Source organism: Aspergillus pseudonomiae (assembly GCF_009193645.1).
Source record: "Aspergillus pseudonomiae strain CBS 119388 unplaced genomic scaffold BDV37scaffold_2, whole genome shotgun sequence".
NCBI classification, from domain to species: domain Eukaryota; kingdom Fungi; phylum Ascomycota; class Eurotiomycetes; order Eurotiales; family Aspergillaceae; genus Aspergillus; species Aspergillus pseudonomiae.
In genome coordinates, this window is record NW_022475994.1 from 1 (window position 1) to 13754 (window position 13754).

General features: G+C 49.2%; 6 protein-coding genes across 6 annotated transcripts in view; 3 read left to right on the top strand and 3 right to left on the bottom strand.

Annotated features, from left to right (window-relative positions):
• Nucleotides 1-772: 772 nt before the first annotated feature.
• Nucleotides 773-1705, top strand: BDV37DRAFT_277762 (rRNA-processing protein UTP11; the record flags this gene model as incomplete). Its single annotated transcript, XM_032085855.1, has 2 exons — nt 773-868; nt 941-1705. 2 exons carry the CDS (start codon nt 773-775, stop codon nt 1703-1705), a joined length of 861 nt encoding a protein of 286 aa, XP_031946727.1.
• A 180-nt stretch (nt 1706-1885) lies between these two features.
• Nucleotides 1886-4997, bottom strand: BDV37DRAFT_76229 (histidine biosynthesis protein HIS4). Its single transcript, XM_032091179.1, has 2 exons — nt 2254-4997; nt 1886-2200 (listed from the first exon to the last, which is right to left on the bottom strand). Exons 1-2 carry the CDS (start codon nt 4661-4663, stop codon nt 2007-2009), a joined length of 2604 nt encoding a protein of 867 aa, XP_031946728.1. The 5' UTR covers nt 4664-4997; the 3' UTR covers nt 1886-2006.
• Nucleotides 4998-5202: 205 nt separating this feature from the next.
• Nucleotides 5203-7042, bottom strand: BDV37DRAFT_277764 (uncharacterized protein; the record flags this gene model as incomplete). The annotated part of the gene is made up of 2 exons (XM_032085856.1): nt 5203-5640; nt 5693-7042. The coding sequence occupies 2 exons, from the start codon at nt 7040-7042 to the stop codon at nt 5203-5205; spliced, it is 1788 nt and encodes a 595-aa protein (XP_031946729.1).
• Nucleotides 7043-9996: 2954 nt separating this feature from the next.
• BDV37DRAFT_235755 (glycoside hydrolase family 47 protein) lies at nt 9997-11886 on the top strand. Its single transcript, XM_032080545.1, has 3 exons — nt 9997-11502; nt 11557-11731; nt 11780-11886. The coding sequence occupies exons 1-3, from the start codon at nt 10228-10230 to the stop codon at nt 11863-11865; spliced, it is 1536 nt and encodes a 511-aa protein (XP_031946730.1). The 5' UTR covers nt 9997-10227; the 3' UTR covers nt 11866-11886.
• An 856-nt stretch (nt 11887-12742) lies between these two features.
• Nucleotides 12743-13362, top strand: BDV37DRAFT_277766 (uncharacterized protein; the record flags this gene model as incomplete). The annotated part of the gene is made up of 2 exons (XM_032085857.1): nt 12743-12936; nt 13146-13362. The coding sequence occupies 2 exons, from the start codon at nt 12743-12745 to the stop codon at nt 13360-13362; spliced, it is 411 nt and encodes a 136-aa protein (XP_031946731.1).
• A 192-nt stretch (nt 13363-13554) lies between these two features.
• Nucleotides 13555-13754, bottom strand: part of BDV37DRAFT_277767 (superoxide dismutase) — a gene marked incomplete at both ends in the record, with an annotated part of 879 nt that continues 679 nt past the window's right edge. The window contains one exon of the mRNA XM_032085858.1: nt 13555-13668. Within this exon, the coding sequence (XP_031946732.1) occupies nt 13555-13668 (114 nt within the window). The remainder of the gene's footprint in view (nt 13669-13754) is intronic.

Below are 13754 nucleotides of genomic sequence, written 5' to 3' on the forward strand. Positions count from 1 at the left end.
AAAAAAAAAAAAAAAAAAAAAAGAAAGGAAATACCTTTGATTTCCTCCGCGCAATGCGCTCGTACCCGTTTGTGAAAGATCTTCTTGACTTCTTGTTCTTGGGGTGCGGAGAGGGGGAGGGGGTTGCGAAGGTTGTATTTCGTCCCCGTCGAGGGCGTTGATGTGGATGTTGTCTCCATTATGGATACTGGTATCTTGGTCGGTTCTACACTGGTTGGATATGCGGTATATACACGGTGGCAATAAAAACAGAATCAAATCCCTTCGAGGGGAGGGGGAGTGTCGTTGGTGTTGGTGTTCCTATCGGAGTAACGCGAGATGATCTGCGTTCGACTCGACCGTAGGTAGGTAGGTAGGTAGGTAGGAAGGAATCGTGATGGTAGTTAAATGGCGTTGACGGCCAATTCAATCCCGGGGGGAGACCAATTACTCGAGCTTGTGGAAATAGAAGCCCGGTAAGACAATCGTGGCGCGTGGCACAAGTGTAGGAAGTGACAGAGTGGGAGTTGAGTTGGTTCCACACCGAGCTTGAAGTTGTCAAGTGAAGTTCTTCTCCGCTTAGGCCGAGTCGGAGAACTTTTTTTATCTGCAACCCATTTATTCCTTCTCTCTCTTTTTTTGTGACACTGTTTCAGGGTCTTGACAACAACCCCTCTTTTATTTTTCTTTTTATATAATTTCAGTTTTATACTCCGGTTGACACAGGGTATTTATTGGAAACAGAAGCAAAAAAAACTTAATAGTTAATTAAAAGCCACTACACCAACCCAAGATGTCGTCGATGCGCAATGCCGTCCAACGACGGAATCACAAGGAGCGAGGCCAGCTCCAGGGCCGTGAAAAATGGGGTATTCTTGAGAAGCACAAGGTATGTCACATACCTATCTATCGCCGAGTACTTAACTGTTCTAGAAACTGGAGCCTAACAAGATGGACATAGGACTACTCCCTCCGAGCAAAAGACTACAACCAGAAGAAGGCCAAGCTCAAGCGTCTGGAGGAAAAGGTCCGCGACCGGAACCCCGATGAATTCGCCTTCGGGATGATGTCTTCGCACACGCAGAAGGCGGGCAAGCACGGTACGGCGGCGCGCGAGTCGGCGGCGGGACTCAGTTACGATGCGATCAAGTTGCTGAAGACGCAGGATGCGGGGTACTTGCGGACGACGGGGGAGCGGATTCGGCGGCAGATGGATAAGCTGGAGCAGGAGATTCAGTTGCAGGATGGGATGGTGCAGAGTTTGGTGGGGAAGAAGGCGAAGAAGAAGAAGGCGCCCGTGCGGGATGAGGATGATGATGGGTTTGATTTTGATTTCGATGACGAGTCCGAGGAGGAGGAAGAGGCCGGGCCGAAGAAGACGGTCTTTGCGGATGATAAGCTGGAGCAGAGAGCTTTGAAGATGAAGCGGGTGCAAGCGGAGGGGGGTGATGAGAGGGAAGAGTCGTTTGGAGATCTTCAGCGGAAAAAAACGGCGAGGGAGCTGGAGGCGGATCGTCTGGCTCTTCAGGAGGCTCGTCGCGCTCGGAAGCTCAAGCAGCGTGCTCATGCGGCGAGGCAGAACAAGCTGGCGGCGCTTCAGAAGCAGTACAACGATATCACAGCTGCGGAGCGCCAGTTGGATTGGCAGCGTGGAAGGATGGACAACTCCGTCGGAGGGACGAACAAAAATGGGATCAAGTGGAAGATCCGCGAGCGCAAGAAGTGATTTGATATCATTCTCACCATACGACTGATGATTCCTTCTACATTCTCTCTTTGATTTCTTTCTGTGTTTGCATTTGGGCTGTTTCTGGGTGTATGGCTTGGGAAAAGTATTCTACATGGGTCGTGTACTTGTATAGAGAGTTACTGCAGGATACCATTGCTATTTGATATTCTTCATCAATTAAAAGTTGCTCAATCTTGGTAAACCACTTCTGGGAAGCATTCGTAAACAATTCAAATTACCATAACCGTCGAGGTCGTGAAAGCCGAAAAGAAACACCACATATCCCTGGCCTGTGGATCTATTGTCCCTTCATGTGGGCTACTCGGATGCTCACAGCCCGCTTGTGTGCATCCAAGCCTTCCACCGCCGCCAACTGCTCAACAGTGCGCGACAGGCCCAACAATCCGTCAGCCGTCAGGTTGGAGCTCGTGATGTGCTTGAGGAACGATCCCAGGTTCACGCCCGAGTATTGCTTGGCATATCCGTAGGTTGCTGAATCCGAGTTAGCTAGTGCTTAGAAAATGAAAGAAGCGATGAAGACTTACGCAAAGAGTGGTTCACACCGGCCGAGTAGTCGCCGACACTTTCTGGAGTCCACTGGCCAATGAAGACACTTCCAGCGTTCTGCACCTGTTCGACGGCGGCCTCTGCGTTCTCAATCTGCAGGATCAGATGCTCTGGAGCATACTCGTTGCTGAGAGCCATCGCCTCGGCAAGGTCACGCACCACAAAGGTGACCGAGTGCTCCAGAGATCCCTTGACAATGTCCATCCGCGGGAGCGCTCTGGCCTGCTTGTCCACCTCATCTTCGATGGCCTGCAGCTGCTGCTCGTTCAGGTCAATGGCAATCAGAATGACTTGGGAGTCGACACCGTGTTCGGCCTGGCTCAGCAGATCCGAGGCAACGAACGCGGGGTTGGCCTCCTTGTCTGCAATCACCAGGACTTCACTAGGGCCGGCGGGCATATCAATGCTGACGCCCGCAGAGGTATCGTTGGCGACCAGCATCTTAGCGGCTGTCACGAACTGATTACCGGGGCCCAAGATCTTGTCAACCTTGCTGATGCTCTCCGTGCCGTACGCCATGGCGGCAACCGCCTGGGCACCACCGGCAAGCACAATACTCTCCGCTCCGACCTTGTGAGCAACGTAGACAATCTCAGGCGTGATACTGCCGTCGGCACGAGGGGGCGAAGCAAGGACGATCTTCTTGCAGCCAGCAACCATGGCAGGCACACCCAACATCATGGCGGTCGAAGGCAGCACGGCGGTTCCACCGGGAATATACAGACCAACACGTTCAATGGCTCGTGAAAAGCGGGAGCAAACGACGCCCGGCATCGTCTCGACCTTGAGGCCGTCGTTGCTACCCTTCTGTGCACTGTGGAACTTGGCGATGTTGGCAATACTAACATCAATCGCCTCCTTTGTTTCGGGCGACACCTGCATCAATTCCGGAGCGAATGGGGCGTTGATAACGGGAGAGGTGAGGGAAGTAGCCTTCTCGAATTTGTGAGTGTACTTGAGAACACCGGCATCGCCGTGCTCGCGGACATCCTGGATGATCGGACGGACAAGGCCAATAATCGCATCGTTGGATTTTTGCGAAGGACGCTTCAGGTAAGCCTTAACATCCTCCACCGGGGTCGAAGCGGTGATGACACGAGTCATCTCAATGCGGCTGTCCTCCTTGGCCGGGGGCTGGCTCTTCTCCACGGCCGCGGGGGCGGGAGCGGGAGCAGAGGCAGGAGCGGCCAGACCGGCCTTCTCTGCCCAAGGGCCCTTGGCGTCGCCCTTTCTTCTCTTCACCTTCAGGCTCTTGAGGTCCAGGTTCCGCTCGACGTCTTCCAGGCTGACTCCAGCTGCGACACAGCGGGTCAGAGCAAAATAGAGAAGATCGGCAGCCTCAAAGGCAATCTCTTCCTTGGTGTTTGCGCGGCACAGCTCGTCGGCTTCTTCCATGATCTTCGCCTGGGTGAGCTTGGGCTCGTTGAAGAGCCTAGCAGTGTAGGAACCTTCAGGGGCATCGGCTTTGCGGGCCTGCAGGGTCTTCTGCAGACGCGAAAGACCATTGTAAGCACCGAAGCAGCTGGCGGTACCCAGGTGGCAGAAGCCTCGACCGATCTGGTTGACAACGAACACTAAGCAATCGCTGTCGCAATCGAACCCAACTCGGATCAGTTCCTGCACATCGCCGCTCGACTGACCCTTGTACCACAGGCCCCGCTTACGGCTCTGGTAAACACCGGTGCCCGTGCGCAGCGCTTCGGAAATGCTCTCGTCGCTGCTCCACACGAGGCCCAAGCAGGTTCCTCTCTCGTCGGTCACCGTGGTGGCATAGAGGCCGTTGCTCTGATCAGCGACTGCACGAGCGGCGATGAGAGAGGCGGCGACGATCTTGCCGTCGGCCTGGTTACGATCCAGAGTCAAGGCTTGCGCGGGCACGATGCTGACCGCACCCTGGGTCAAGGTGTCCTTCAAAGTTTCCTCAGTAACAGCGCCGGAGTACGTCCGGTAGAGACCCTGGGCTTCGGGGTTCAGGCCCAATTTGTCGACCAAGGCCTTCACGGCGGACGAGTCGGTCGAGAGACCGGCTTCCTTACGCTCGGAATCCTCAGCCACCCACTTCTGGAAGGAGTCCACCTGACTGTCGGACGAAGTATAGACGACGACTCGTGACGAGGGAACGGACTGTTCTTGGGAGAGGGCGGTCAATTGGTCTAGGGTAATGAAGATCTTCGCGGCACCGGCATTGAGGATATCGACGAGGTCACCAGTGGTGGAAATCGCGGTGGCATCGACGTAGACGTCCAGCAGACGGAAGTTCTGACGCAGGAATTCTTCGGCTTGAGCGACGCTGGAGGCCTTGACTAGAACACGGCCGAAGTAGGCGATCTGCTTGAGTGAGAGGCCAGGGGCCGAAGGGTCGAAGGAGACCAGAAATGGAGTCGCCATGGTGGTGACTCAATGAGGGAGGAGGGGAGGTAGAAGGAGGGGCAAGAGGGATGGGACGGAGAGAGAAAGATAGTGAACAGGATAAGTCACAAGAGTTGATTGACTGATTCAGGCGATGACTCGGAAGGAATTGAAAAAGCAGGTGGGAATTCTAAAAGCCCCGGAGGGAAGGAATGGGGAAGAGAGTCTGTCAAGACGATTGCGGGATGATTCATTCAATCGCCATAGAAAAAGAAATTCTTGTCGGCCCCGCAATCGGACACTTCGGCGGCGGGGGCCTGGAAATTCAGGAACAAAGAACATGGTGGTTACGTTCAGTTCGGGTCAAACAGGCCTTATTTTATTAAGAGAACTTTATTTGGTTCCTCCGTCTCACATTATTCGTGACACCCACGATGTTGTTGTCTCCATGAATTCATAGTTCACCTGGGAGACTTTTACCTAACAGTATGGCCTGATTGGCCCGAGACCCCAGTTCGATGGACACTAAACCAATACATTTGCCGAGATTTGATAGAAATGGAGTAATAATACAACAGTTAATCCTTCTCGCACACTTCATCAGTCCATTCCTGGGTGTAAAAGGTGACCTGATCCACCCCCGTTTGACTTTTGATGTCGGCGATGAGATCGTCGACATGGGTGAAAACAACAATTTGTCCCCCAACTTGTGCCCCGAAGCCCATTCCCACCATAGCGCCCGATTCGGTGAAGAGAAGGGATCCCGAGTCCCCAGGCTCAAAATCAGACTTCTTCTTTTTACAAATGACCGAATGCTCATTCGTCGTGCGTAGCTGTCCATTTGCTGTAACAGTAAAAACTGTCGTGGCAAGCATGTTGTATTGGCCGGTAGTCGTATTCGTGATACAACCGGACTTGTGAAGGAGATCGGAATGATGCAATACGATGCTGTCCTCGATAAACCCATTTTCGACTTTCAGACTCCTTGGATCATGTTGGTTGGCGAATCCACCAAACTAAAAAAATCCTTAATCAGCGATCTTCGAATAGAAAGGAGGAGAAACTCACTTTATTAGATGGATATGCTCGAGTTGGATAGGGCTTCAAAAGGGCCCAGTCCATAACGGTGGTCGTCCTCCGCGTGCTGTCGCCAGAATGTGCCCAAATCTTGCCAAACCTATGCATATTCGAATCGCAGTAGGCCTCTAGCTCCGCAATCCAGCCTTCATAACCGTCGATGGGGGCTCGGAGCCTTTTCCAGCATGCTTCCGACAGATCATCCAAGGGGTCTCTACACAGTCTAAGCTCTTCCAAGCTGGGATAAGAATGTTCCTTCTTGAGATCGGAGATAGTCTTCTTGAGTCCATCGATATACATTTTGATTTCACCGTAACTTGGACAATCGACCTCCTGTGCCGACTCGGGTAGACTGAGCCTGTTGTCCCCCACATGCTCCAGCGTTTCAGCTCTGGGGTCAGGTATTACGAAATCCTTGAACGGGTCGTCGAAGATGCAATGGCGACAGGTCAAACCAAATTGCTCCCATTCAGAGTCAGGCTTTTGCCGTATATTGAGCCATCCCCCAAAGGTGCCGTAGCGGTCGCTGTTATGAGCACCCACGCTATGTCCAATGGTCGCTACTCTTGGACAGTCCTCCATGTGAACAGGGCACCGTGAGTTGAGTTCGCTCTGAATCGACGGTCGGCGGGCGCAGAAGATGCTGTGATCTTTGAAAATCTGCACGTCAACCGCAAGTTTGAGCCTGTTCAAGATGTTCCTGATCTCCTGCTTAGCGATGCCCCAGTCTCGTTCAAATTCTGGATCAACCGTGACGAGTATAGTTGGTTTGCAGTTCTCAGTGCGAGTTTCGTATCCCATGCGATAGCAGCCTAGCAATTGAAATCCAGAGACATCAACAGAGTGTAGGATGTGTTGGCGAACTATGTCCCATTTGGAGAAGATTGCATCAGTCGGTTCGCATATAAACATGCTGGGGCCTTGTTCCAGGCGACAGTCAATAATGTCAACTGTTATATATTCGAGGCCGTATCTGCAAAGAAGATCGTACAGCTCTTGTGCTGCGTTGAGCCAGTCCTTTCGAGCCTCATTCTTTCGCGGGTCTACACAGACTTGCAATGTTGGGATCGGTTCTGCAGAATCGTCATAGCACGGGGTGCACTCCACAAAACCTATAGAAGCACAGATATTCAATGTTTGAATAATAGATTGAATTGTATAAAATGGAATTTGTCTAATTCGGATGTCGTGGCTGTTGTACGGTAGTTCGCAGAGCCTTGGTCCGCCAGCCCTTAGAAGTCCGCCAGTCTCAGTGGATATTATACCGGTAGGCACTAGAGGTGTTATGATAGAGTCCATGGGGATGGGATCGGGCGTGGGAATTCGACGGCGCACAGGCATCCTTTAAAGCATGCAGCACTTGGGGCCCAAGGTATGTCGCAAACTACGTCTGCCATTTTTAGCTAACTGTTAGTAAATGTGGCAGTAAGTAGAGGAATCCCAAGAAGCTGATATCTTGAGGATGGAAAAGAAAGGTTTCTGGAAGGGAGAAAATGGTTTATGTATAAATGATATCAACGGCATTACCTCTGGAAGTCTTTGATTTAGCAGTCAGCTAGCACGACGGTATTTCTGTATATCATTCAACAGAAGGGAGGACAATCATGTGCCTAGTGGCGTTCTCAGTCAACAGTTCCAGTAGAGTTGTTAAGTATATCTGTGTAGATGAAGGTGTGATAAGTTGTTGATCTCTGAGAGTATATTATATATAAGGTTGGGTAAGAAATTCATAAAGTAAGCATTCACGCCATAACTTCAAGAGTCTTTGTCTGTATGGATACCTTTACTACAGTAGGCAGCCTTCACAGCGGTTCTGGTCTAGACTGAATCTGTGTCAGTGCCCTAAGTTTCTTTCTCACTCTAAGAATAGCACAAACAGTAAACCAAGGTATGTTCTAGACACTGAAAATCTAGTTTAAAGGTGGCTTCAATTCTTCTAAAGAATGTTACGTTCTCTCTTTGTTCATTACTTTCAGATATGGCATCCATTATTCATCTGTCTTTCATCTCAGGGTTAAACAGAGCATTGGATGGAATTTGTGACACTATCTGGAGCTCTCAGATTAATTGTATGAGCTTGTCTATATAGGAGCTCAGCGTTATGTTTTCTTTCTTTCTTTCTTTCTCATTGTCTTTTTTCTGGCCTAGTCTTATGAAATCATATCAGAAATTCCTTTCTTTCTTTTTCCGGTTCACATGGCAGCCATCCATGATGACCGTTGTCTAATCATATTTACGACCTCTTTTCTTGAAGTGCCAATGCCATGAAGGTGAGATGTCACATATGAATGAATAAAGCAGATTTATCGGGAACTATCATAACGTCCTCTTTGTCTGGGACACTTTGGAGTAGGATTAGAATTGTGAGGGGTGGTCAATAGATCCATGGATCTGGCAGCTTTGAATCATCGCGAAAACGGGATACCGCTCAATTAAGGCCACCCCGATCCTGATCCTCAGCTTCCAAGTCTCGTACATCTATCCATTCCTGCCGCACCTCCCTAACAGGGGTTAGATGTTGGAGTTGAAGGGAATACGGGATCAGATAATGTTGGTTTTGTAACGGGGCACTGGCCTCTGCAATGCCACGATAGAACTTCTCCAGTGAGTCAAATGTGCGCTCATGGCGATTCGTCGACACTGGTTGCCACGGCATCGTTGGTGAGACTAATCTAGGTGTGGAGGACTTGGGTCAAAACTAGAAAGACGAAATAAAAAGGGCTTATTTTACCACTGCATGGATTCGATAAAATTTACAGCCTTGCGCCTCACAGCTCTGAGATGGCTGCCATGTAATCCTACTTACTGATCTCGTGCTTACATAAAAACCAATAGGATGTCGTTAGTAAAATTGGCGGACAATGTTGTGTGCAACTGTATAGGCAAAATCTATATCCTTAGCCTACCGCTACTTTTTCCAGAGACATGACCATATAGACCTAATGTGAACAGAGAAACATGCCCTTGTGATGATATTCTTTCTCACACAAGGAGTTTCTCCGCATGGAAATCACAACAGAACACTCCACTGAAGTATATGTCGTGGGAAGAAATTACACCAACAGGCTTGATTAGCATTTGGACTGGTTGAAGGATTATCCTTGGCCTTTCTTTCGCGTCTGCTCACAAAAGGGTCATGCTCTCAAGGGTTGCGAGTTGGATCAAAGATCTCCAAGCGCCCACCTGTCCTTCAGGTGATCTGCTTTTATCCATAATTCGGGTCGAGTCTGTATATGAGGTGCCAGACTTGTGAACCATGCTCTTGAATTCTGCGTATCCTTTGGTGGACAAATTGATTTCATTGGGGTTCATGGTGTGCACTGGGCAGCAAGAATATGGGGCCCTTCCCACACTAGTCAACTAGTCAACAAGTCGCGCGACCATCGGGTGTGTCACGCCCATCATCCAGATGAAGACTCGCTGGGCCTTGGTCGGATATGACAAGAGACAATTTGGAGATCCCGTAATACACAGTCCAAAAATTATTAGATAGCTAGTAGTATTAGTAACAAGTCATAGAATTAATAAAACGGGTTAACGGAGAAGTACAAAGTACACTTGAGGATGGAATTTTTATTTATAAATCAAGCGGGTCCAATCTCGGCAGACGCTAGGGTATATCCACTAGGGCTGCACAGCATGAAGATTGAACGTACTAGTACATAGATAGTACTAGTAGTATGACATGAAGGAAGCATATCGATGGCCATTGTGTAGTGACCCCGCAGTTTAAGTTCCACGGTCAAATTCTCGGCCTCGTCCGGGTTGCAGGAAACAATGTGCTATGATTCCTCACGTGCGAGTCACCTGCCGTCGGTGAGTGACTCGAACAGATGATACTTTAAGTGTGAAAGAACAACGACTAATATAACCAATATATAAGTCCATCGGCTTATACACCGAGTAGCCTTTAATGAAGCACTAGCTACATATCATCATCTTCATTAACTATGTTGACTATGTTCAGTCAAATAACTCCCCAGTCATTTCACTGTTTGGCCGCAGCTGAGAATCTTTTCCCCTGCATAGCATCCACGCGATTTGACCCAATCATGGATCTCGGATCGGCGCGGGCCTGAATCGATCTGGCTTAGCTCGCCCAAACAGGCGATGGTTCCTGTAACCGAACATAGTCTGGAACTCTATCCTGTTGATTCTCCGCCCAAAATGTAGTAGGTACGGCAGATGAGGGATGATCCTACCTATGACTTACCCAAAAGGGTCGGCTGATTTGCCATGCCAATCTGTAATTTAAAAATATGATCATTCGTGACTCCACGCGACACATGAACTCCCTTCTCTCCTGCTCTCCCTCCTTTCTTCCTCTTGTCTTTCTCTCACCACACCCTCTTTGTTGCTCTCTTACATTCGTTTCCATGTCGAATTGATTTCACTCTTTCGTCAATTCGACTAGTATATATCTCGAGAAACGTCCGCCTACCTGATTAGGCTGTCATTCCTTTGATTCATACGGAGATAATCTACACTCCTTATCGCTAATCTCATTGCTAATTACTACCTTCATAATGCATTTTTCGTCCCTCTCGTTGCCTCTCACGGCTTTGAGCCTTGTCACTCCTTCTCTAGCCTTTCCCCAGCTCAAACTTGACCAGCGCGTGGCACAAAGTAACTCCAGCGAGTCTCGTGCAAATGCCGTGAAAGAAGCTTTTGTACATGCTTGGGATGGTTACATGCAATATGCTTACCCACATGATGAGCTGCACCCCATCTCAAACGGTGTCGGCGATTCGCGGAACGGCTGGGGTGCGTCCGCCGTGGATGCCCTATCCACGGCCGTTATTATGCGCAATGCCACTATTGTCAACCAGATCCTGGACCATATTGCCACGATTGACTACTCTAAGACCGACGACCAAGTGAGTCTGTTCGAGACGACAATCCGGTACCTGGGTGGCATGCTGTCGGGTTATGATCTGTTGAAGGGTCCGGCCTCGGACCTAGTCCAGGACTCTGATAAGGTTCAGGCCCTCTTGGATCAATCGCAAAACCTGGCGGATGTCCTCAAGTTCGCCTTCGACACTCCCAGCGGTGTTCCCTACAACAATATCAACATTACTTCGCACGGTAATGATGGTGCAGCAACCAACGGGCTGGCTGTGACGGGTACATTGGTTCTCGAATGGACCCGACTCTCAGACCTGACGGGTGATACGGAGTATGCTGAGCTCAGCCAGAGGGCAGAGAATTATCTGCTCAACCCCTCACCAAAGAGTGCAGAGCCGTTTGATGGACTGGTTGGAAGCCATATCAACATCACCGACGGACAGTTCACCGACGGATTAGTGAGCTGGAATGGAGGCGACGACTCGTTCTACGAATACCTGATCAAGATGTACGTGTATGATCCGAAGAGGTTCAGCACCTACGGAGATCGCTGGGTTAAAGCGGCGGAATCAAGCATCAAACATTTGGCGTCACATCCGTCGACTCGCCCGGACCTGACTTTTCTAGCGTCATACAACGAAGGCCAACTTGGCTTGAGCTCCCAGCACCTTACTTGCTTTGATGGCGGCAGTTTCTTGCTTGGCGGAACCGTCCTGGATCGCGACGACTTTATCCAATTTGGTCTGGATTTGGTGAAGGGATGCCACGAGACATACAATCAAACCCTGACTGGTATCGGACCCGAGAGCTTCGGATGGGATCCCAAGAACGTACCATCGGACCAGAAGGAGCTGTTTGAGCGTGCTGGCTTCTATGTTAGCAGTGGCGCATATATTCTTCGTCCTGAAGTGATTGAGAGCTTCTACTACGCCTGGCGTATTACTGGCCAGGAAATTGTATGTCCTCCAGAGCCCATGATATATTTTGAGCCTGCACTAACAGCAGATTAGTACCGTGAGTGGGTATGGAATGCGTTTGTCGCTATCAACAAATACTGCCGCACCAGCTCCGGGTTCGCGGGTCTGACCAACGTCAACGCTGCGAACGGTGGAAGCCGGTACGATAACCAGGAGAGTTTCCTCTTTGCTGAGGTGTTGAAATACGTGTACCTGACCTTTGCTCCGGGTAAGTCTTCATCTGACCGAATAAGCAACCATAATCTAACGGAAGCAGAAAACGAGTGGCAAGTCCAGCGCGGTAAGGGCAACAAGTTTGTCTACAACACCGAGGCGCACCCTGTTAGGGTGGCGGCAGCGTAGTTGTATATAGCAGGCTATCCGGTATTGATATAGTTAATCACTGAAGTTTACGTATTGTATCTCTACTATATGTCCAATACAGCTTTGTGTAGAGTAATCTCTTTTATCAACGTGGCTAGATTCTTATGTGACTTTCCCACACCTTAGACATAGGATCCAAGATCCTGACGAGGAAAGCGCCACACTGATTACAGCAATCACCGCCAGAACTATTAGTACTGGAGAAAGTAATCTTTCAGGGAGTGGCTCTGACTTGACCGCTAATATAATCGACACTTTAAATTCCACAGACACTCAAAAACACACCCACTCCGAACAATGGCAAAGCAAGGACGTACATACATAGATACGGATACCAGTATGTCCATTACTATCCACCCAAGACCGACAAAACGTACCACACACTCCCCTTGGAAACAGCCACGCTTTATCTTCAACAATTCCAGACCTACAAAAAAGAAAACACCATTGATAAAACCAAAAACACAAAATAATGCCCTCAAAACCACTCCGACAATCAACTCAACCCCACAGAATTCCTGGCGGTTGTGATCGGCCAGACCAGGCGCCCCACATTATCCGTCGCGGATTTGCGCAGATTTGAGCACCTTTGGGACGGCCACCGACTACAACAGAACACCTTGGGGACTGTCCAAGGGGGTTTAGTATTTATATTTAAATACTGCGTAGAGAAAAAGTAATTCGCAATTAGTAAAGTGAACAGAAGACCTTCTATTCAACACATACTCAGATCTCTCTCTCTCTCTCTCTCTCTCTCTCTCTCTCTACCATACAAACAAACCACTACAACAATCTATCCATACATTGAAAGACAGATAACCCTAAAACCCGACCCCATAACATACTATACAGAACCATGTGCGGAATCGCCCGCCCCAGCACCGGCCACCGCATCGCCGTCATGTTTCCCTCCGCCAGCTCCAAATCCATGAGTCCGTATTCTCTATTCTTCCGGGAAATGGACGCTGGCACCAAAGCCGTCTTTCGTATTGAGGACGCGAGCACTTTTGATGTTTTTAGGGGGTGTAGGGGGATTGATTTGCGGATTGAGTATGTTCTTTCCCCCCCCCTTTTCATCTCTTTTACTTTGCTTTTTTGGGGGCGATTGGGCTTGTATATTACCTGGTATACTACTGGTATACTACTGGTATACTACTTGTATACCTGTATCAGATCATGGGGAGGGAGAGTGACGTTAAACTGTGCTATTTGTTTGTTCGGTGGAATAGACCGCTGATACTAACATTGATATAACTCAGACGATATGGAGATCTCACATCATCACATATGACCCCCCCACTGCACCAATTCCGGTTACAGCCGTGTGGGAAGGATCGTGCCGAGATGGAGTTCGAGCTACCGGAGAGACTGGATCTGGGGGTGTCGGAGACGGGCATCGTTGGACGACAGGTCACGGTGATGGTTGAGGGGCAGTCGTCCGTGGGGATTGGGACGGGGATTGTGGGGTTTGATTGATTGAGCATTTTTTTTTTTTTTTCGCTTTTGCTTGTATGGGTGTTGTGGATTGGATTGGATTGGAGTTGATGGTGTTTTGGGATAGTTGATATTGTCTGTTTTTGGGGGATTTGTCATTTTATGATTTTCATTTATATTCGTATTCATGTTCATCTACTTATGTATGAAAGGAAAGACCCTTGACAGACTGATCTACAGCTTGAGAAGCGCAGAGCCCTCCACGCCATTCTTGAATCTGTCCTCTGCAGTGCGCCAGTTGAGGACCTTCCAGATACCCTCTACATACGAGGCCTTGTTATTGAAGTACTAAACCCAGTCAGTGAATCCCATAACCACAAGAAAGAAAAGGGAAAAAAAAAAAAAAAAAAAAAAAAAAAAAAAAAAAAAAAAAA